This window comes from Cannabis sativa, chromosome 2, assembly GCF_029168945.1.
Source record: "Cannabis sativa cultivar Pink pepper isolate KNU-18-1 chromosome 2, ASM2916894v1, whole genome shotgun sequence".
NCBI classification, from domain to species: domain Eukaryota; kingdom Viridiplantae; phylum Streptophyta; class Magnoliopsida; order Rosales; family Cannabaceae; genus Cannabis; species Cannabis sativa.
This window is the reverse complement of record NC_083602.1, coordinates 79,397,809-79,422,469: the sequence shown is the minus strand read 5'-3', so window position 1 is coordinate 79,422,469 and position 24,661 is coordinate 79,397,809. Positions and strand designations below refer to the sequence as shown.

Here is a 24,661-nt window from a genome sequence, read left to right as displayed (position 1 = left end):
TCTTCAGTAAAATAACTTTCTGGTAATTTTGAATTTACAAAGTTATATCTTCTCTGATGAAGCTTGAATTATTATAGATGGGTTTTAACACTCTTCTATAATGATTCCTCCACCCCCAGAGTGACCACCATCTCACGGTGTGCATATTAGGATCACTAATGCATAGTTCCTTAATAACATATACGTCACTTTTGTAAATCTTTCGTGATTGTCCCCTAATGTTCCCCATTTGATTACATCTCAGATGGCTCCCACTCAATAGCAGATATCTAGTTAGAAACTTTTAACCTTTTACTATTGTTTCTGGGAACATCTCATTGTTACTTATTATCTTAAGCTGAAACTGTAAGTTTCTTTAAGATTAGGTCAACAACATAGCAGTCTAGTATTTGAAGTGTAAAATACTTGCCAGAGATTTAAGCAATCAAATCAAGATACCATAAAATGTTATGAGAAATAGACATCTTGAATCAAGTCTTTTGAATAGACTGTGCAAGAATTCTTCTATCTTACTCTCATAATTCTGATAAGTTGTTTCTATCCATGTGAATGGTTAGACTTGTTTTTATCGGAGGTGTTCTTAAGTTCCTATCACAATTATCAACCAAACGAAGATGGGTAAAGAATTTTAATATTCTCCGACTCAACCAAGGTAATGTGAAACATTATCAAAGAACTTTAATGGTATCAATAACTATTACAACAGTAAATCTAAACTGGAACATATAATCAAGATCAAGGATTTATTCTGATAATAGCTAATTTATTATATTATTTCCATGTTTAAAATTATGTGTCACAAAGGGTACTGTTGAATAAAGTCCACCCCTAAGTTTATAGAGATTATGGTCCACCCCTAAAGGTTGTAAATTTCTAAGTGTAATAGAGAGTCTGTGGAGTTTAATATAATCCAGAGTTCATTAGATATAAAAGATCGTTTGAACTGCATATTATTCTTAACTTTTCTCCACCCCTATCAGATCAAAAGATCTTTTTATTAAACAAATTCTCAAATAATTGTTTTTGGAACTAACAATTATTCATAAACATAGAAATAACTTCTAGTGTTTATGGAGTAATAACTCTGTAAAGAGTTTAAATACCTTTTGAATTTGCATCAATAATAAAAACACATACACATTCAAACATAATAAATATAATAATCGGTAATAGATAAAATAAAGAACTGAAGCTCAACTCATAAATTGCAATATAATTGAAAAAGATATTTTATTATAAACCAAAAAAAATTGTTTGCAATATTTATGAGAACCAAACAGGGAATTAAGATCCCATAACTTGAAATCCAAATTGTTTGAAAAACTAAACAATTAATTCAAATGAAAGAGCTTCTTCTTTATTGTAGACAATCTCCATCCACCATCCAGCTTTCTAATCCAACTCGCTAAGACAGCATCCGAGTTTAAGAAGCTTTAGCTATAAGAAGAATAATAAACAGGGTTAGTAGTCCAGAATTATTAATCCAAAAGGATAATAATTCACTAAAAACACATCAGTTTATAAAGAAAATACCTTGTTTCTTTGCGAGATACTTAGGACATTGGGATTTCCAATGGCCTTTCTCATTGCAGTAGAAACACTTTCCTTTTGGTGTATTGCCAGAAGCTCCAGCATTTTTGTTCCTAGCTGCATTCGCAGCTTGAGCTCGCTTCTTGGCATTTTTCCACTTCTTCTTATGATTGGATTTGGAAGTAGAAGCAACAAGTGCCTCAGGATTACTTGTCTTATTACCATTTCCAGAATGCGAGGTTTATTCCCTCTTTTCTTGGGACCTCCAATCAAATTTTCATATGTCTGAAGGTCATTGACTAAAGTATGAAAGTCTTGCTCCTTCTTATTCATGACATAATTTGATGTGTAGGGAAGAAAATCTGGAGTCAGACTATTCAAGATGAGACTCACTTGAGTAGTCTGATCCATTTCAGCACCATGATTCTGGGCTTCCTGGAAATAACTAGCCATCTGGAGAAGGTGATCACGCACATTCTGATGGGGTTCCATCCGTGCGTTGATGAATTTCTTAGTCGCGTCAAAACGACACTGAATAGATGCCATACCGAATAGCTCAGTTAACTGCGTCATGATTTCTGCAGCCGTGACAGTGTTTGCAAACCTTGTTTTCAAGGTGTCAACCATGCTGGAAAGCATGAAGTAACGAGCTTTATTGTTAGCATTATGCCAACGCTCGAACTTCTCTTTCACAGTTTTGGTTGCATTGTCACTTGGCTGCTCAGGGGACGGCTCAGTCAACACAAACGAGGCACTTTCACCTATGAGAGCAATATGAATGTTCTCTCTCCACTTTGGGAAGTTAGACCCATTTAGCTTATTTTCAGTTAAGAGTGACAACATGGGATTTGACATTGCAATTCAGTATACTACAAGATAACACATAGATATCAATTATGGTTTATTACAAAATCTTATTTAGAAATTATTAGCACACAGCAATTAGGAATGACCAGAGAAAATACAAAAAAAATTCAATCCTAAATAATTTCCAAGGTTTTCAACAAACTGATATCAGTGTCCCGTTTAGGCGAGAGTCAAAGCTATCATTCATCGAATAGAGTTGTCAGCTCATCTAAAATGGCAAACATTCTAGCAACCTTTTATTCGATCGAAAAGAGAATCCGACGTTGTCCCGTTTAGGCGAGAGTCAAGGTCATTCTTATTTCATGAGCTTCTACCATTGTTTCATATGTTTGTAAGTCTTATACGGTATCCACAATTAGGGTGATTAATATCAATATAAAATACTTACAAACATACTTATCTTTCGAGATTAAACGGCGCTAACTTGCTAATGAACGTTCCTCCATTAGGGAGGATTACTCACTAAAACAATAGCTATGTAAAACCAACAATGGAGATCGAATATCTCAAAATAATAAAGCTCATTATTTAAATTGTATTTTCTTCTATTATTTATTTATTTTAAATCTATATATATTTATTAAATTTTAAATTTAGAATAGAATCTAAATAAAAAATTTAATTTAATATCTGTAAAAATTAATCTTAGATGGTTAAGAAAATAAAATGAATTATTTCCATCTTAGTGTTAATTTTCAAACAAATATTAAGAAAATTACTTAATTTAAGTTGTATTAATTTAAATTAATTTGCAACTCAAATTAAAATTTTCTAAAAATATATATATATTGTATTTCCAAAAATATACAATTTTCGAAATATATTTAAAATAAATCAAACTTTACTTAGAAAAAATACCTCAAGCAAAAATATTATCTATCTAGATTTTCTTGACTAATTAATCCAATTTCTAACAATATATTTCAGTTCCTTTATTTTAAATTAATCATTAAATGAAAAGATCATTGATTTAAGTTGATTCAAAATTAATTAAAATAATTAATTTACAACTTCAATCTATCTTTCAAGATAAATTCAAAATCATCTTGCATAATTAAATGCAATTTAAAAAAAAAATGATTAATAAAATAAACAGAATATATTTTGAAAATTATTCAAATTTAAGTTGTTATGGAAATACCCAACTTAAAATAATTTTCTTATTTAATTAAATATCATGAAAATAACAATATCTAAGTATCATTATGAAAATCAACTCAGATATTCAATTTTCAATTTAATTAAATGTATTAAATTCAGGAAATAAAAAATTAAGTATAGAGAAGGCTTAATCATTAATTTCCAATTTAATACAAGGGAAAATATCCTTAATTGAATTGTACCAAAATTAATTATTAAACAATTTTTTTCACAATCAATGATATTTTCCTATATTAGAAATAATAATTAGTATGGAAATAACTATCTAGAAAATATTTCAATTCTACTAAGTATCTTTTCAAGATCTGGAAAATGTCTGATTTAAGTTATTATAGAAAGAATCTATAATTTACAAACTTAAAATTTTCCAAACATCATTTAATTAAATATCAAAATTAGGTGGTAACTACCTAATTTAAAGATATTCCCTTTTTTAAGTTTAAAACCAACTTAAAATAATATCTTTTAAGAATCTTCAATAACTAATTCCTAGAATTCCTCAGCTTAATATTATTATCAAAATATATTCAAATTTAAGTTAAAAGGAAAAAATTAGTAATTACTAATTCATAACTTAAATAAGAATATTTAATGAAATAATAAAAGTAAGTTTTGAGAAAGAATCTAGTTAGTTAAAATTCTTTATTTAATTAAATACAAGAAAAATACAAATAGTTTATCTAGAAATAAAATTCATTAAACTATGTTTTTCTTAAATTAATTTCGAAGAAATTAATTATGTTGCTATTCAATTTTATTAGGTCAAACTAATATAATTAACCTAGCACAGTTATCCAAATCAGGCAAATGAGCCTTCACAATTGGGGTTGTTCATGTGAGGGGGCTGGGTCCAGTATGTCGCACCCACTTCTAAGGCTCCCAACTCTCACACAAGGCCCAAAAGAGAGGAATTTAACCTTAAAATGAACAACTGTTATTAATTGAATAGGCCCATTAACTAAATGAGCCTAAATAAAATCTATCAGGTTATGACATTTTATTTAGCAACAACAACCTATATGTATCTATAATAGAAATTAAACATATAGGCTCACACAGGCACACAGATTTGGATGGATCCTATCATGTTACTAGGTCATACACAGATGAAAGAAGTTTGTAAAAATTACCTGTTACAAATTATCTACTTGATCTATCATCAATTGAACCATGGGTTAAAATCAGATCATTTGATCTGTCAACAAGTTAACCCTGGCAATTTAGATCAAGTAATAATAGGTTTTAGAAAAACTTACAAACAATCTAAAACACATACTCGTGCAACAAGGTTAGATCTGGATAGTTGGATGTAGGATTTATTTAATTTTAAATCTATATTTCGAAAAATAAAATTAAAATTAAACCTACCATTTTGAAAAATTAGGTTTTGGGTAACCTAAATGCATTTCAAAATTAAATTGCTAACTTTCCTTTTAAATTTCTTGTTATTTAATAAATCAAATAATAAAATAGAAAATGGTAAATACATACCCTTTTCTTGTTTTACAATTTAATTTAATTAAAAAAATAACAAAATTTAAAAAATTAACAAAAATACCTTATTTTCTCTTTTAAAATTATCATGATTATTTTGATCTTATTTTAATTAAGGTCAAGTTACCAAAAAAAAATTAATATCTGACCTTAAAAAAATAAAATAATCAAATTTTAAAGAAAATAAGAAAAGAGGTAAGCAAAACTTGATTTTTCCCATTTTCAAAATCAAATTGCACTAATATCTAAAATTAACTTTAAAAATTAAAATTAATTTATTTCTGATAATTAGATTTGAAATTTGAAAAACAAAAATCAACATACAAAACTACACAAAAAATCGGAATTTAATTCCATGAAATAGCATGAAAAATCGAAGAAAACGAAGAAAATAGCAGGTGGTACGGACAGCATGCTTTGCATGCTGTCCGCGCGCGTGGAAGGGGAGACATAGCCCAGAAAACTCGGCGCAAGCACCCCTGCCCATGATTTCCGCGCGCGTAGGGAAGGTGCTCACCACCTAGATTTTTCCCGATTTTCAAAAATTCATAACTAATTCAAATTAAATCGAAATCGAGTTCTGTAAAAAAGTAAATTGCTTAGAATTTTCCAAACTATCGAATAAAAATAATTCCAGATACAGACAATCAATTATTTTTCCCAGAATTCACAAACATCAATCAAACATCAATATGACACATCATGAAACTATCCAAATCACAAGCAAATCGTTTTAAGTCCAAATTTCTTGCAAGCAAATCAATTACCATGGCTCTGGTGCCAGTTGTTGGTATTATATTTATCCAGGATCTTAGATCTACTCACAAGTATGTTGATTTAACAACCTAATATTGAACTTCTAAAACGATGAACTAAACACATAAAAGTTAAGAATAACTTACAGTGATTGCAGCGGAATTAATGTCTCCTTCCACTCAGATCTCTAACCATTGATTCCTGTCTGTAGCAGAGTATAATCAAGATCTGATCCCGAAAGTTCTTCAGTTGGATGTGATCCTTCACAGTCTTCCAAACTATAACACTACTAGAGAAAGGGCCTTTATCTTCTGTTTTTAGGCTAGTTTATCTTCGGATTTTATTAAAAATCGCAACCGAAGTCATTTGAGGCGATGACATATGTTTTAAAATACCGAAGTTAAAGGTGAGGCTACGTCTTCGGTTATTATATAAAAACCGAAGATAAAAGTAACCTTCGTCTTCGGTTATTATATAAAAACCGAAGAGAAAGGTAATCTATGTCTTCGGTTTTTATATAATAACCGAAGACGTAGGTTACTTTTATCTTCAATTTTTATTTAATAACCGAAGACATATGTTTCGAATATCAGAAGAGAAAATAGACCTATATCTTCGGTTATTGTTAAATATATTTTCGGTTATTATTTAAATATTTAAATATATATTAATTTTTATTAAATAATTAATTATATATTAATTTTTTTTTGAAATAATTATAAATTAATTATTAAAATAAATATTATTTCAATTATATAACAAAATTAAGTACAAAAGATATTGTAATTATATTATAACAAAGTTAAAGTATACATTACAAAATATGTGAAGTCCTTACTAATAAAAAAAATAAACAAAATAAGTATTGCCTAAAATTAAAAGTCTAAAGTTAACTAGTACAAGTATCGTGTCAATTTCGATAACCATTGATGTTGCAGTGGTAGCAACATCGTCTCCACATCGTATGTGTCCATCTTTCCAAACTGTAAAATTAAAGTGTAAATAGTTATATGTATCACTTATTTATAAGTATAGTATCCTATTTACGGGTATACATAAATGAACTAATTATAGCTTAATTACCTTTTCTCTTATAATAACGAATGAATTTAGAGCTTTCACAATGTCATTAATGTACCTAAGTACATAAAAACCACATTCAATTCCCAATGTTTGTTTTGGACACGCTGCAACGGTTACTCCTGGAAATGTTCCAAGTAACTCGTTGGAACCTCCGAGCAGTTCATATGCCCTAATTAAATTCAATGATTTATATTGATTTAATTAGCAATAGTTGGTATAAATTTATAGAAAATTAAAATTATAATTTTAAAATGAAAATTGAAAAGTACCTTTGGAGTGTGAGGTCAATAGTCATCTTAGGGCGTTTATGTCTAAGCCAAGGGTCCAAGTGAATGATCTTCCCAGCACAAACGATCTCAAGCATCCAATGACGTCTAATAAGAAATTAATAAGAAAATATTAAGTGTTAATTTAAAAAGAAGAATTAAATTATACTTAACTAGTCCTTAAATAGTACTTGTACATACTCGTAGTTCCACGGTATGAAGAACATCTGAGATTTGTTATTCATTGTATTCAACCATTCAGCCGATTTGATAACAACTTCTTGGTGGACAATTCCATCTTTGTCTGTGGCATTGAGTAGCTCTGGGTCAAAGAACTTGAAATACTCCCGCATATTCGTTAAATCCTCCCAAATGCATCTACATAAATTTATCATGGTTACGTGTTACATTTTAATAAATGGGAAAAATATTATGTAAGACATACTTAATTCCAAAAATAATTACGTAAAACATACCTAATTCCAAAGATCATGCCTTGACATCCAATAAAATTTAAGGTTCCAACCTGCTCTACATCCTCTGATGACAAGATAATATGTGTGCGAGGTGGCATGAAGTCTGGATCAGTTGGAACTTCAACAACGCTCCACTTCCCTTTCCTCCTTATAAATTCTTCAACTAAAAAGTGGAGACATACAGGTATTTGAGCCCAGACCTCCAGCTTGAATGTTGCATTCTTGTCCACTTGATCTATCCTGACATTTGATTGTGACCCAGCCGAAGACATAGCAGGAAGAGTTGATATCTGTTTCCCTTTATTCGGTGATCTGTGAGGGGTTGCTATCTGCTTCCCCTTTGACGATGATTTATGGGTGGATGCGACATCTGGGAATATGGGAACCTGTAAAATATGAATTATAGCATCAATATACAATAAATATGCATTAATCATATATGACAATAAATAAATAATTTTTACCTTATCCAAATTTAAAATTAAATGTTTTGGCCAAGGAAGAAATGTGTCCTTTGTCTCATAGACATATCGGATATTTTCGATAGGATGAGCAATTTCAGCCTCCTCTTGAAGTTGTTCTGTAATTAAAACTCGTGCAATCCCTTCTTTATACTGCACGGTATGGATTGTTACTGGACTAACAGATTCCAGAACCACACCTTTGGCCACTATATTATGGATGTTGTCTGAACACAAAAGTACTTCGTTGTTATTAGTGGATGAGAAGTTGTACATGACAGGAGGTGTCTGATTATCATCTTCGTACCCTCCAAACTCCTGATGATCATCTAAGTGATCATCATTTTCTTCTGAGGAGTTGTCATTACCATCATCTTGTTCTTGTGCAGCATACAGTTTTTTCTTCAATTCTTCAATTTCTTTTTTGAGTTGAAGAATTTCTTGTTTTTGGGAGGATGATTCACTACATTTAGCCCTTTTCTTTCGACCAAATATCTTACTAGCCTTTGCAGTGAACCTACAAATAACAGTTGGAACACTCATTTAATAAAAAATTAAGTAAAATAAATAAAAAATAATCTAACATTAAATCAAGAAAGTGGCATACCCAGCAGCTCTGACCCGGCCAGGGTGCTCAGGTGTCCCTAATGCTTGAGTCAATATGTCATTCCGACCACTGGCCAAAACTTCCCCTGAGTTTACTTTTTCCTCGAGTTCAGCCTATGCATTATGATTGATAATAGTTAATACTTTATAATAACAAGTCATATATTCATGTTATTGAATTGTGTTAGATATCACTTACTATTCTTGCGGCAATCTCCCTATCCAAGTCCGTAACTAGGACATTATTTTTCTTGCGGGATTTTAACCAAACATGATGGCGGGCTGGATCTTGAATTTTGATTTCTTTTTTCTGCAACAAACATGTAATTAATAAGGGAATATAATTGTTAAAAAAATAATAAATTGATTGAAAATGATCCTAATTCCAACTAGGAATCATGCCCACTTAAGTCTCATGGCCTTATTAACTAAAACAGCAATAGGAAAGCCAACCAACCCACCCTTTTGAACTCCTCCTCCTTTCTTTTTCTATGATTTTCAAGAAAAGGACACCAACTTTTCCCATAGTATAGTAAATTCATATTATTATAAATTTTTAAAAACCTAAGCATGCTACCATGGAAAAGTCAAAGCTCTATTTAACAAAACAAAATGTTATCAACTAATTACATTGTGTTCAATTAGTCAAAAGGCAAACAGGTGGTTCTGTATATATATTGAATGGACATTTTGGTTCAGGTTTTAGCTGTTGATTGTAAAGTTTAGTTAGGAAAATGGTGAAGCGTATTAGAATATCTAAAAACATGTAATTCATTACCACATCCTCTCGGAGAGTCACCATGCCTCTACGAGCTGAGTGGTGCCTTGATGTATTCTGGCAAGCTCGGTCAGATTGTGCCTTTCTCAAAGCCTACAATAAAAATGTGTAAGTTACATACTAGTAAGGCTCATATATCAAAGCTAATTATATAAATGTTGTGAATATACATATATGTACCATATGTTCAGGTGTTAGACGACTCGCAACAAATTTTACCCAATCTTCTTGATCAATTTCAGGATGGTTTTTGGGGGGAATTGCGAGCTCCTTCACCTTATTCTCTTTGGCCAAAGGCATTATGACATCGCATGTCATTTTTGTCTTAAAATCCTTCATAATTCGTCCTGCAATTTTAAGACAATCTTTTTTCCAATCTGCACGAACATTGAAACCACGCTATATGTAGAAAGCAAACAGTTAGTAAATAGTTTAGAAAACATCATAATAAGTATATTTTGTATAATTAACTTACTTGCACGTCTTTCCAAATTTTGTCCTTCAACGATTGATCCACATATCTCCAGTCTTTATAATTGATACCGATTGTTTGTCGACATCTAACTCCAAGCCACGATATCATCTCTCCAAAGTATTCCCCTTTGTCATTAACTTCAAGGTCTATTTTTTCACCTTTATCCATTCTTTGGCATATCCGCTTCATCCGTGTAGGACCTCGATGGTTAGGAGGTTGCAAACAATAACCTAAGTTCTCATCTCCTGAGTTCTCATCTCCCGAGCAATCATGTGTCGGCACATTATCTGCCATATCTGCATAATAAACATATTTACTAAATATTAAGATACAATTACACATACAATGGTAGTTACATATGTCAATAAATCACATAAAATATTAAGAAACAATTCAACATACAATGGCAGTTACATATTTCAATCACATAAAATATTAAGAAATAATTACCTACTAAACACATTTTCTTTTCTTTTTTCGTTTCTTTTGGATCGAATCACAGTCAACCCAAATTCCTTCCTCAATATCATTTCGTATGAATTCACTATCGTCCAAGACATCATCATGTTCAACATCATCGACTTGTTCATGGACTCGTTGTCCAACAATGAAGCATTCGTGCATTAAATCATCATTTTCATCATCATCTTCATTCTCTGCGAACTTTCTTTCTGGTGTCGACAACACAACAGACCATTTACCATTAGCAGGATCTGGTATATAAAATACCTGTACTGCTTGGGTGGCCATGATGAAAGGATCATCCTTGCTTCCTTTCTTATTCAAATCAACCAAAGTAAATCCAAGCTCGTCGGTCCTAATTCCAACATTAACATCTACCCATTCACATTTAAAGAGGGCAATTCGGAACAATGTATAATCCAGCTCCCATATTTCATTCACCACTCCATAATATGTCATGGTACCTGAAACTGGATTATTATCCTTTGAAGTAGCAAAATGTAAGGACTCCGCAACTATGCATACACCACTATTTTGAACCATTCGAGCATCATCTCTAGATTTTGTATGAAACCGTTTACCATTGACAATGTAAGCTTGATGCTTCCATACGTCAAAAGTTGGTCCAAGAGCTATGCGATTCAACACATCTGATACTCCATGATTTGGTTGTCGTAACTTCGCTAGAATGGTATTCTTTAACCACCTAATAAATGTTTTACGATGCTCATCTATAACCCACTTCTGTTTGTTTTTGTGACCTCTCGGAATCATTGACTGTAATAACTCCATATGCTCACTACCCTTCACCAAAATAAATTGAAAATCAAAAATAATATATGTAAAAAAAAATTAGTTAATTGAATGGATTATGAATTCAATTGATCAACCAAATGCATAACTTACGTTATATATGGTTGAACCTCTGCATTATTGTGCATTAAAACTAATTGAGCTTGATCTAACTCTGCCTTAGATACAGTAACCATTTCTCCTTTCCCCCGCAATCCTTTATCAAACTCATCTGAATTATTTCTTGGTTTGGTGATTCCGATTGTGTCAACTCCAGCTATGTACTCTGAACAAAATTCAACAGCTTCTTCTGATATATAACACTCAACCATACTAGCTTCCGGTCGATGATGGTTACGCACATAGCTTTTGAGCACTTTCATATTCCTTTCAAATGGATACATCCATCTTGCCCAAACTGGCCCACACAACTTTGCTTCTCTCACTAAATGAACCATCAAATGTACCATGATGTCAAAGAATGATGGTGGAAAATACCTTTCAAGGTTGCACAAAGTCTTGACTATATCCTCATGTAATGCATCCAACTTGCTCATTTCTAATTCCTTCCCACATAGTTGATTGAAGAAAATACAAACACGAGTCAAACACTCTCTAACCTTTTTGGGTAAGACCGATCTGATGGCGATTGGAAGCAAATGTTGCATTAACGCATGACAATCGTGTGATTTCATACCGATTAGCTTCAATTCATCCGTATTTACCAAGTTTTTAATGTTAGAAGAGTATCCATCAGGGACTTTCATATTCGATAATGATTTGCAAACAATTTCTTTCTCTTTCTTTGACAAAGTGTAACATGCAGGAGGCAAATATAAGCGTTTACCTTTCTGTTCAGGTGCCAAAGATTGTCTAATTCCCATTTCAACAAGATCCAAACAACTTGATAAACCATCTTTAGTTTTGCCGGGAATATCAAGTAAGGTACCGATGATACTGTCACACACATTTTTTTCTATATGCATAACATCTAAACAATGTCGAACCATTAGATCTTTCCAATATGGAAGACGAAAAAAAATTGACTTTCGTTGAAAACAACTATTTGTTTTCTTTCTTTTTTGTGTCTTTCCATACTTGAAATCTACATGTTCTACTTGTTCAAGAATTTGTTCCCCTGACATTGGCAAAGGAGCACTATCTCGTTCTTCAGTACCATCATATGCTTTCTTTTTCCTTCTATCAGGATGATCTCGAGGCAAGTACCGTCTATGGCCCATATAACACATTTTGTGTCCATTCGTCAAGCGACGTGCTCGTGTGTTAGTGCAGCAAATTGGACAACCTTAGTAACCTTTTGTGCTCAGACCCGATAAATTGCTATAAGCAGGGAAGTCACTAACAGTCCACAATAACACGGCCTTCAATTTGAACATTTCTTTCTTAAAACCATCATATGTCTCAACACCATTCTCATACAACTCTTTTAGATCATCAATTAATGGTGCCAAGTATACGTCTATATTATGGCCCGGTTGGTTTGGTCCTGAGATCATGAGCGAAAGCATATTAAATTTTCTTTTCATCACCAACCAAGGAGGAAGATTGTACATAACAAGGAAGACAGGCCACGAACTATGCCTACTACTCAGTGATCTATGTGGGTTTACTCCATCTGCAGATAGACCAAGACGAAGATGTCTTGGTTCTAACTTGAATTCTGGATTCAAGTAATCTACTTTTTTCCATGCTTGCGAATCTGCAGGATGCCTAAGTTTACCGTCTCTCACTCTCTTAGTATCATGCCATATCAAGTTTTCAGAGTGCTCCGAGCTACGATATAATCGTTTGAGACGAGGAATCAAAGGCAAGTACCACATCACTTTTTGAGGAATAAGTTTCCTTTTCTCCTCACTCTTATTCGTTTTGTGGCGAGGTAAACCACAAGTTGGGCAACTATCCATGTCTGCATATTCCTTTCGATACAAAATACAATCGTTCGGACATGCATGGATCTTTTCATACTTCAATCCTATCGCATTTAAAGTTTTTTTCACTTCATATGTCGACACCGGAAAACAATTATCAACAGGCAAAATTTCTTTAAAAGCAGCTAAGAACTGACTAAAACCCTTATCGCTCACCCCATTTTCAGCTTTAATGTTGTAAAATTTTACCAATGTTGGTAATCTTAATTTTTTACAACCATCAAACAAGGGTTTTTCTGCATCACTAACCAAATTGTCTAATTTTTCAGGATCATCAAGAAACTCCTCTTGTGCTTCATCAAGCAATTCCATAGGAAAGTCATCAACATCATTAAACTCGAAATCATCTACCCCCCGCTTCCCTAACGGATATGGGTCACTAGTTGATCGCTCTCCGTGCCAATACCATGTAGTGTAGCTTCTATTGAAACCCCGACAAATTACGTGATCCTTTATCATCGTAATATTCCCTTTTGTTCCGTTACAACAATCTACACACGGACAGGGAATTCGTTCGTGATTACTAGAATTTTTTAGGGCAAACTCTAGAAATTTGTTGAACCCATCTAGAAATTGCGGTGTTTCTCTCCTCTCAAGCATCCACGATTTATCCATACCGCAAATTTAAAATAAATTCCTAACAAGTAAATTTGTAATAACTTAAATCAAAATATTAATCTAAATTCTACCGAAATTTCGGCAGCATAACAACTATAAATCGGACGTTCCCGAAAAAAATTAACCACAAAATCAAAACATATAACAATCCACAACAAAAAAATTAAATTCCACCCATCCGACCGCAGTACATGTATTCGCAGAACCTACTTCACTACGGATGAATATTTAAGATATTCAAACTCCTCTAACATGTTTATTAATAATTAATTAAAAGATAGAAAAATTATATATACCTCTAGCTCAAAACTTGGAAAAAATCGTGTTCTCTTTCTAATTTAGATTCTTGATGCTTAACCACTCTCCTTCCAATTTAGATTCTTGATGCTTAACCACAAAACCTACAAATAAATACAATTAAAAAGAATGTTAATAATAACATTGGCCATGAATAGATAACATGATTGTATATTAACTACAAGGCAATTAACTTCCATGAAAACTAGAGCCAATTCCAGTCATTATCCTTTTTAGTTGGCATACACAACTAATCATAAACTCAAAAATTAAGATCATTTCACTTTACTATACTCATCTTTTCTTATCAATTGAAGGTCAAATTTATGAAGAAAACAAGAAAGAAAAATAGTCTGCACCATAAGACCACTCATATATATTAAGGCTAGCTCAAAAAACCATAACTATTTCTCTATCATGATTATGTTGTCTATAATCTCAATCAATAACAAATTAAATATATAATTAATGAATCAAATAAAATATATAGCTAAAGAAATATAGTACTTTCTATTGATGATTAGCCATGTGACCATAACAATTTGATAAAGGTAAAGAGGGGACCATTGACCATAAGATATTTATTGGATTGGGTTCGTATAATTCAATGAGTGCTGAAGGACACATATGAATATCAATGAGTTTATTATTATATCCATATTGCAAGTAAGTGGCCGACCACAACACTTAAGAACACAACAAAAAGACTAGTTATTTTATTCTTTATTATTTTAAGGTGTCTAAACGTGTATGCTTGCCATGTGGGGATAACGACAAAAGCTGCTATATTTCATCCAATTCTAACAGCTTTTTTTTAATAAAAAAAATACAGTTATTAGTTATACAAGCCATAACTTCTGGAGAGAGTCTTCTAAACCTAAAACAGAACAAAACAGAGATCATCATTCCATTTTTTTTTTTTTGGCTTCCATTGCCAATTATTTGTAACCAATTATTTTATCCTGTTTACACGTGTGTGTGTATACAGATTTGTTCTTTCATCCACCTTGGACACTCTAGGCTCTAGCCACAAAAATGAATTTGGGCAAGGTGGGATATATCTATATAGGCCACTATTACTACTCACTTCACTAAAGCCAATTGTAGTATGGTAATAGTTGGGACAAATAACAATGTTTTTTTTTTTAAATCAATAATAACAATGTTAAGAGTAGTATATATATAGCTTCCTAGCTAATATAAGCAGCGTAGATATATATGACAAATGAACCTTCAAGAGAGTCTTGTCGTGTGGGTACTAACTCCACAGAACTTGCTCTACCAAAGACCCACTCATCACATGCGTTGGTCTCTCTAAATTTTATTAATTCACAATATACACACATTCACAATTACACATTCCATTGAAAAACAAAACAATATGCGTTGGTACTCAGAGCAAGAATCATGCTGTAGAATCATGCATACACAACATACACACACATATATTTATAATCAGGAGCTTCACCCAAGATTATTTCTAATCATCAATGAAAAATATTGTTAATTTATGAATTGAGAGAGCCAGCCAGCCAGTCCTCTTTTTCTTTCTACTATTTTCTCTTTTTACTCTTAACCTTAACACCAGTCAGAATTCGTTGCTTCAAAATGAGAAATCGACAATGAAAGCTTAAAGCTTACCTCTAATAGAAAGATTTGAGGAGGAGGAAGAGGCGTCCTTGTCGTCGTTGTCTTTCCTCCTTGTCTCCGTCGTCGTCGTCCTCGTCGAGAGCTGTAACCGATCGAAGAGTGCTGGGTGGGTTTGAGGGTTTCAGGTGTGGGTTTGAGGAGGGTTAAGGGTTTGGACAAAAGTTGGGGAAAATGAAGAGTCGTGGGTTTGAGGAGGGAAATTAAGGGTTTGGATTAAAAGTGGAAAATAACACTTTTGTCTTCATTATTTATGTAATGACCGAAAATAAATGTCTCCACCTTTGTCTTCGGAAATTATATTAGTAAATAGCGAAGACAAAAGTGTATCCCGCATAAATATAAACACTTTTAATTTCGGTTATTTATAAAAACCGAAAATAAAACTAAAATTTCACAAAAAAATTGATGAAGCAAGTATTAAAATAGTTTTATCTTCGGAATTTTAATTTATTAAAGAAAAAAAACGAAAATAAAAGATATATTTGTAGTAGTGTAATGAGGTACTGAATGATGTGTGTGGGCACTTCTCTCTCACTAGGAATTTCGAAATTTTCTCTCTTATTTTCTCTCTTGATTTCGTGTGATACACAATGGAAAGCAAAATTTCTCAAGCACAAGCTCCTCAAGAGAAGAGAGAGAGGGCGGCTATAAATAGGAAAAGGGAAGACCACAACTTTCCAAATAAACATTTTCCTCTTTTACTGTGTAATTGAATAACTGCCTTATTTAGTGTGATTCACCACTTTCCTATTTAGGCTAGGCTTTTATTAGCAATTATATGACAAATTAAATTGAAAATAATAATTGGGAAATATGCAATCATGTGGCCGGCCATGGTGTGTATGGGCCTCACATGGATTTTGCAGTTTCCTCAATTTTATTTCTATTTCTCCAAAAATGCCATTTTTCCAATTCTAATCATTTAAATGCCAAAACTAATTATTTAATAACTAAAATAGATTATTAAATAATATTTCCATTTAAAAATAATTATTAATTTAGACATGCAAAGTCTCATAATTAATAATTAAACCTAGAAACCCTCTTATTTACAATTTCATCCCTAAACTGTGAGAATTCACAAATTAGCCATAGTCTAACTTTTAGAATTATAATTGATTAATCATAAATCAATTATAGAGTCTTACAAACAGTATAGTCTCAACTAGAATGGGGACCATGGATCTATATTCTGAGCTTCCAATAAGTTGAACCGATTTACCAAGTAAATCCCTAACTTATTAATTCCTCGTTGAATCCACTCTTAGAACTTGGAATTGCACTCTCAGACTCATATAGAGCATATCATATGTTTCACGATATCAATATGCTATCTCATTTAACCATTGTTATAATCTTAATGTGATTTAGAGATCCTCTATATAGATGATTTACATCGAGACGGGACCAATTTACCGTTTACACCCCTCAATGTATTTTGCCCATTTGAACACTTAGTTACCTGTAAATGATGTTTTAGTGATCTAATATATAGTCACTGAAACAAGAGCTCATCCATTTACTTCTATTTATCTAAGCTCAAAAGGAATCATCACTTTACTTCTATACACCAGTAGAAGCTATAGATTTCCATATTTATGTTTAGCACTCCCATTCAGTTATGCTATCATGTTCCCAAAATATATGTATTATCCTGACCCAAAGGTAGGCTTTAACTAATAAATCAAAGAACAACAATAGCACTCCTGAGATTGAGCCTAAGCATATCAGGATTTAGATTCTCGTAATCTAAGATCAACTTCTGACATTGACTTGGAAAGATACAACGGTAAGTTTACAATATCTTTAACCAAGTTCAATATCGGTCCAGTCCAATGCATACTCCATGCATTCGAAACCAGTATACTTTGCCAATGTTCTGGAAAGAACATAACACTTACTCCAAGTGTAAGTATACTTCATCGCTGATTATCACATCAGTGTAAATCCAAAACACTGATGAACAGGGACCAAATCTTTTGAATCATATAATCACAATCACATTCCACTGTATTGACGATACTGTAATTGTGAATAACTATATGTTCTGGATTTAACTGATTTTGTGCATATATCAAGTATATGTATTAAACCATAAACATGTAACATACATGTAAACATACTTCACTTCTAAATTGATAACTAATCAAATTGTAATGAGTTTTATTTAGGGCATAAAACCCAACATGAAATCCTTCGGATAGAGCCCATACTTCACAAACTTGTCCTTGGAGGTCAAATAGATGATTTTCGGGTCATCCCCCGGCAGCTGAGCAAGCTTTTGAGCTCTATCCCTAAGAGTAAGAGTGAGGGAAGGGCGGTGATATGTAAGAATCTGCTGGAACCGAGTAAGGGTGGTGCCCATGCCATCCACCATGAAATACTCATCAACAAAGCGCCCGATTTTGCTGATGGCCGAATCCCCGGTGCTCATCAACCACTTGAAGTCTGGTTGAGGGAAATAGAAGTACCCCGACCTGACTTGCTTAGGGGTGGAGTTCAAATCAAAAAACTAGCTAACCTTGTGGGGAGAAGGCATATCCCACTTCTGGGAGGCATAAAGAACGAAGAGGGCGGACAGATACTTGATGCCCTTAGGAGTGAATTGGGTCGGACAGAGGCGAAAGAAGTCTGCCACATTCTTGAAGTACGGGTGCAAAGGTAACAATGCCCCTTGCTGGGCATGAGCACCCGACCAGGTGCACATCCCCTTTTAAGGGTTTGTGGCTCGATTATTGTGGGCAGGAATGTAACAGTCCAATTCGCCCAAGTAGCCATCCTGGTCGAGAGCTCGCAGGCACGCCTCAGTAACCTTAGACGAAGGGCTCACCCACCTGGCACCCAAGGTACCTTGCCTTCTATGAGGAACCGCAGCGGTAAGTTCCTCACTGACATAGTCCACGCCCTCAACCAGGACGTCTCCATCAGCATCGACTGGCTCCCCGGCCTCATTGTATCCCCCCATAGTTTGGGGGTGAAACCTCTTCCTCCGCCTCAGAGGGACTTCTAGGACGGACATCGTCCTGCTCCTCAATTTCCTGAACCTCAGCGTCCCCTTCATGATCCCCCTCCTCTTGGACAGTTGGATCTTGTTCGGCGTTGGGAAAGTGGCGTGCCGAACCACTTGGGGGTCAGATGCATCAGCCACGCGCGTTGTCTTTTTGGTGCGAGCCATTATTCTATGGCTGGACGAAAGATTCAAGGAAGAATGTCTTTCACTTGAAGAAGGTGGGCTAGAACAGAGATGAGGGTGATCCTCGTGCACTATTACAAAAAGGGCTTTTTGCGTCGGTCAACGCGTCTGGTCAAAGTTGTTGACTGACGCAAAAGTCAACCCTTACTTTATTGCTTTTGTTTATAACTGACGCAAATAAAAATTAATTTGCGTCTGTTGTAACTCTGACACTAAAATAAAAACTGACGCTAAAGATAAAATTTAAAATAAAAAATATCTATATGCACTCATTTTGCTTCGGTTAGCATTTGACGCAAACAACCTATGCATCATGTTAACTCAAACTTTTCGATCTCCTTGTTTTGATGATTAGCAAATATTTGATTATTATTTGTTACTAATGATTTATTGATTTTGTAGCAAATTTAAAAGAGAAAATAAATATTTTGGTATTTTTACCAAACTTTTAAAAGCAACACTAAATGGACTCAACAAGCATATCAAGAGCAAAAGATTCATCAAGGGATCAACAACTCAAGACCCTATTCAAAAGAGGTCTTCAAAATCCCAAAGTCAAAAAGTCAACCCGAAAGTCAAAGTCAAAGTCAAAGTCAAGGTCAACTCTCGGGAAAAATCAACTTGGGATCAAAAACATGCAAATCAAGCTAGGAGGCTCATCTACATCAAGACTACTCAAAATTAAATGGTATAAATCTACTTTAGTCTTGTTAAAGTGATTTGCATAGCACACTAATTTTTATAAATTTGAATTTTGGCCCATTCACTAACTTGTGCAACAAGTTTTCTCACACGATAGTTCAAAAAATTTTTTGATTGAATTTCTAAATCACATTTTGTTTAACTAAGAGAACAAAGTTGGAATTTCTGAAATCGGATAATCGAGTAAGAAGTTATGCGCGTTTAAGTCCCGAAAAATGGCACTTTTGCCACTGGTCAGCCATCCGGAATTCCGGTTGGAAACCGGAATTCCGGTTGTAATCAATCCGGAATTCCGGTTCCCATCCGGACTTCCGGTTCATGGCTGACCTCACCTCGGGAAACGTGCTAACGGCTATAAACGGCTAGTTTTTTATCAAACACTATATAAACTCGATTTTTCTTTCAAAAAATAAGTTGGTTGAGCATTTATTACATATATCTAACCTATCTAAGTGAGATTAAGGAGCTTCTAAGTTTGAAATCCAAACCAACACTTTTCACACACTTTGAGCCAAAATTTGATTTTATTCATCTTAAGTGTGCTTGCTTTTCACTCTAGGTTTCCATTGTATCATCATATTTCTAGAGTGATTTTAGCTTGTATATCAAACACATTTCCATATTGTGATTGAGGTGAGGTTGGCACCGGTTTTGTAAACAACCCGGAAATAGTGAGATTGGCACTTTAACAATCCGAGAAAGAGGTTAATAGTCCTCGGGGGTGCGAAACTATTGTAAGAGGTTTGGAAATACCTTGGTGAAAATTTCCCGGTTGTAAGGGTTAGTCTAGCCCGTTAACTTGGCTCGATATTGGAACTCAAAGCTAGGTCCATAGCTTTGAAGACCAAGGACGTAGGTGGCATAGTTCTACCGAACCTTCTAAAAATCGAGAGTTTGCATTTTCTAATCCTTAAACTCTTTACTTTACAAGTTTAATTATTTGTCTTAATATATTGCTTGCCATACTACTTGCTTTTACTTGATTAATTGACTAATTGCATAATTTTGTGTTAAAAGTTTTAATTTTCCGAAATTAGTTTAAATTTCCAATTCACCCCCCCTCTTGGAAACATATCTTGGGCTAACAATTGGTATCAGAGCAAGGGCTCAAATTATTTGATTAGATTTAACAATCTAGAGCATGGCGTTTCCAAGTAATTCACAAAATAACATGTTAGAAGGTTTTAGCACAAATAGAGCACCATACTTCAATGGAGTAGATTTTCCTTATTGGAAAATTAGAATGGAAACTTACCTTCAATCTATTGACTATGATTTGTGGCATATTGTGTCTAGTGGTCCTTATGTTGCTAAACATGTCATAAATGGTGTTGAAGTAATTAAGACTTATGAAGCATATGATGAAAATGATAAGAAAATGCTTTCTAAAAATGCTAAAGCTAAATATGCTCTTATATGTGGTTTGGATAGAGATATTTTTAAAAATATTGAACAAGCCTCTACCGCTTATGATATGTGGAAAATGCTTGAAGTTACTCATCAAGGAACTAGTGCTATGAAGGAAACTAAAATTCAAATTTATTCCACTCAATATGAGAACTTTAAGATGAAATCGGATGAAACCATTGCTAATATGTATACTCGCTTCACTACAATTACTAATGCTTTGAACTCTCTTGGCAAGGTACTTACTCAAAAGGATATGGTGACCAAGATTTTGAGAAGTCTCACCAAGGCTTATCAAGGAAAGGTGGTTGCCATTCAAGAAGCCAAGGATCTCTCAACACTTCCCTTGGAAGAACTAATTGGCTCACTCATGAACCATGAAATTTTCATGAGTGCTCAAGAAGAAGAGGAAGTTGAGAAGAAAAAGAAGACTATTGCATTCAAGTCTTCCTCCTCACATGCCATTAGTGAAGAAGATGAGGAAAGCTTATGAAGTGACATGGAGGACTTGGCTCTCTTCTCTAAGAAATACAAAAAGTTCATGAAATTCAAAAAGAACTTTGGGAAGAAGCCACAAAGAGGGAGTGACTCAAAAGAAAGAAAAAGCAAAGATGATCCACCAATTTGCTTTGAATGCAAGAAGCCCGGACATATGAAGATGGATTGTCCAATGAGAAAGAAGAACAAATACAAAGGAAGGGCAATGTTGGCGGATTGGCTCAATAGTGACGAAGAGGACTCCGAAGAAGAAGGAAAGAATGAAGTAGCAAACATATGCATGATGGCACTTGATGATGGGGTAAGCATTTCTAACCAAAATGATTGTGATAGCGAAAATGATAATGATAACTTAGATATGTCATATGATGAGTTGTCTAATTCATTTAAGGAACTATTTGATGATTTTGGTAAATTGCTTGTTAAAAACCAAACCCTTAGAGAGAAGACCAACATGCTTTTAAAAGAAATTGAGATTTTGAAAATAAATGAAAAAGAACTTATAGCTAAATCTCAATGTGCTACATGTGCTTCACATAAGAAAGAAATTATTGATTTGAAAGCCCATGTGAGAAGCCTAAAAAATGACATATACACCTTCACTAGAGGTAAGGAAGGCTATGATCTCATGGTGGAAAACCAATCATGTGGTTTTTCAAAAAATGGTATTGGTTATGATCCTAGTAAGAAACAAAAATTTTTGAGAAACTTTTTTGTGAAATCATCTAGTCTACCTCACTTTACATGCACATATTGTAACCGAGATGGTCATACTATTTCCTATTGTCATGTAAAGAAATTTGCATATCTAGGCAAGACTAAATGGGTACCAAAGGGTTCTAGAACTAACATGAATGGACCCAAAGTTATATGGGTACCAAAAGCCAACAAATGAACTTGTTTTTGTAGGAATCAACAAGAAAGAGCCAAAGCTTATGGTTCTTGGATAGTGGATGTTCAAAGCATATGACCGGTGATCCATCAAGATTTTCAAGCTTTAAAAGCAAGGAAAGTGGCTTTGTCACTTTTGGAGACAATTCAAAAGGAAAAATCTTGGGCATTGGTGATATCGGTAACATATACTCTCCATGTATTAAAAATGTGCTTCTTGTTGATAATCTTAAACATAACTTGCTTAGTATTAGTCAATTATGTGATATAGGTTTTCGTGTTGTGTTTGAATCCTCAAAATGCTCCATTGAAAATGTTTCAACCAATGAAGTTATTTTCCTTGGAGTAAGGAAGGATAATGTGTATGTTATTGATGTTGATTCTTTTGATAGTAAAAATAAATGTTTAACCGTTATGAATGATAATTCTTGGTTGTGGCATAGAAGATTAGGACATGCTAGTATGGATTCTATTTCAAAATTGGTTAGAAAAGATCTTGTTATTGGCTTGCCATCTATTCCATTTGTTAAAGATAAACTTTGTGATGCATGCCAATTTGGAAAACAAATTAAAACATCTTTTCATTCCAAGAAAGAAATTTCAACTACTAGACCTTTGCAATTGCTTCATATTGATTTATTTGGTCCTTCTAGAATTGCTAGTCTTGGTGGTAAATACTATGCTTTTGTAATTGTTGATGATTTTTCAAGATTTACTTGGGTTATTTTCTTGACTCTTAAAAGTGATGTTTTGGAAAACTTTGTCAAATTTTGTAAAAATGTGCAAAATGAAAAAGGATATTCTATTACCTCCGTTAGGAGTGACCATGGTGGTGAGTTTGACAATGATGCCTTAGAATTGTTTTGTGATGATCATGGTTTTAACCATAACTTTTCGGCACCAAGAACTCCACAACAAAATGGAGTTGTCGAAAGGAAGAATAGAACAATTCAAGAAATGGCTAGGTCAATGCTAAATGAAATTTCATTACCAAAATATTTTTGGGCCGAGGCCGTCAATACCTCTTGCTATATTTTGAATCGTGTTTTCATTAGGCCCAACATGAATAAAACCCCTTATGAGCTTTGGAAAGGAAGAAAACCCAACATTGGCTATTTTAAAGTTTTTGGATGCAAATGTTACATTTTAAACACCAAGGACAACCTTGGAAAATTTGATGCGAAATCCGATGTTGGAATTTTTATAGGGTATTCAACACATAGTAAAGCTTATAGAATTTATAACAAAAGAACTAATGTTGTTGAAGAATCTATTCATGTTGCTTTTGATGAGACTAACCCGCCTACAAGCAAAAGTTTAGATGATGATGTTGTAGGTTTGGGAGATGAGGTTCAAAATCTCGAAATTGGAGAGACTTCCAATGCTCCTTCACAAACTCCCAAAGAGGAACCACCCGTGGAAAAGGTAAATGAAAGCCAAGGTATGAACTCTAACCTTCCACATGAGTGGAAATTCAAAAGTGCTCATCCTATAGACCAAATTCTAGGTGATCCTTCTCAAGGTGTCACTACTAGAAACTCCCTTAGAAACTTGTGTAATTTCATTGCTTTTATTTCTCAAATTGAACCAAAGAATTTTAAAGAGGCCGAAGTTGATGAATTTTGGCTTCTAGCTATGCAAGAAGAAATAAATCAATTTATAAGAAATAATGTTTGGGAGTTAGTTCCAAGACCGTCACATCAATCGGTGATTGGAACAAAATGGGTCTATAGAAATAAGGTAGATGAGCATGGGGTCATTGTGCGTAACAAGGCTAGATTAGTGGCCCAAGGTTACAATCAAGAAGAAGGAATTGATTATGAGGAAACCTTTGCCCCGGTAGCAAGACTTGAGTCCATTAGAATGTTGTTAGCTTTTGCATGCCACAAGAATTTTATCTTGTATCAAATGGATGTAAAAAGCGCATTCTTAAATGGGTACATTATGGAAGAGGTTTATGTCTCTCAACCACCCGGTTTTCAAAATCATAAATACCCTAACCATGTTTACAAATTGAAAAAGGCTTTATATGGTTTAAAGCAAGCTCCTAGAGCTTGGTATGAAAGATTAAGCACTTTTCTTATTTCAAATGGTTTTTCAATGGGAAAAGCGGATAATACACTTTTTATAAAAAGAAAATCCAAAGACATTATTATAGTACAAATTTATGTTGATGATATTATCTTTGGTGCTACTAATGATGCTCTTTGTGAAGAATTTTCTAAGTGTATGCATAGTGAGTTTGAGAT

At 33.6% G+C, this 24,661-nt stretch overlaps 1 protein-coding gene across 3 annotated transcripts; it reads right to left on the bottom strand.

Moving 5' to 3' along the window:
* Nucleotides 1-6,535: 6,535 nt before the first annotated feature.
* Nucleotides 6,536-16,026, bottom strand: LOC115720212 (uncharacterized). Of its 3 annotated transcripts, XM_061110914.1 has the most exons (13): nucleotides 15,713-16,026; nucleotides 14,071-14,175; nucleotides 9,954-10,249; nucleotides 9,659-9,877; nucleotides 9,479-9,571; nucleotides 8,900-9,010; nucleotides 8,702-8,814; nucleotides 8,098-8,611; nucleotides 7,634-8,019; nucleotides 7,359-7,535; nucleotides 7,161-7,265; nucleotides 6,892-7,060; nucleotides 6,536-6,791 (listed from the first exon to the last, which is right to left on the bottom strand). In XM_061110914.1, the coding sequence occupies exons 3-13, from the start codon at nucleotides 10,245-10,247 to the stop codon at nucleotides 6,702-6,704; spliced, it is 2,271 nt and encodes a 756-aa protein (XP_060966897.1). In that variant the 5' UTR covers nucleotides 10,248-10,249; nucleotides 14,071-14,175; nucleotides 15,713-16,026; the 3' UTR covers nucleotides 6,536-6,701. The 3 variants fall into 3 exon arrangements, with proteins under 3 accessions (XP_060966897.1, XP_060966896.1, XP_060966898.1); XM_061110913.1 differs by lacking the exons at nucleotides 14,071-14,175; nucleotides 15,713-16,026 and adding an exon at nucleotides 10,404-10,532; XM_061110915.1 differs by lacking the exons at nucleotides 6,536-6,791; nucleotides 6,892-7,060; nucleotides 7,161-7,265; ... (7 more) ...; nucleotides 14,071-14,175; nucleotides 15,713-16,026 and adding exons at nucleotides 10,404-11,214; nucleotides 11,322-12,457 and having other exon boundaries at nucleotides 10,211-10,249.
* Nucleotides 16,027-24,661: the final 8,635 nt, after the last annotated feature.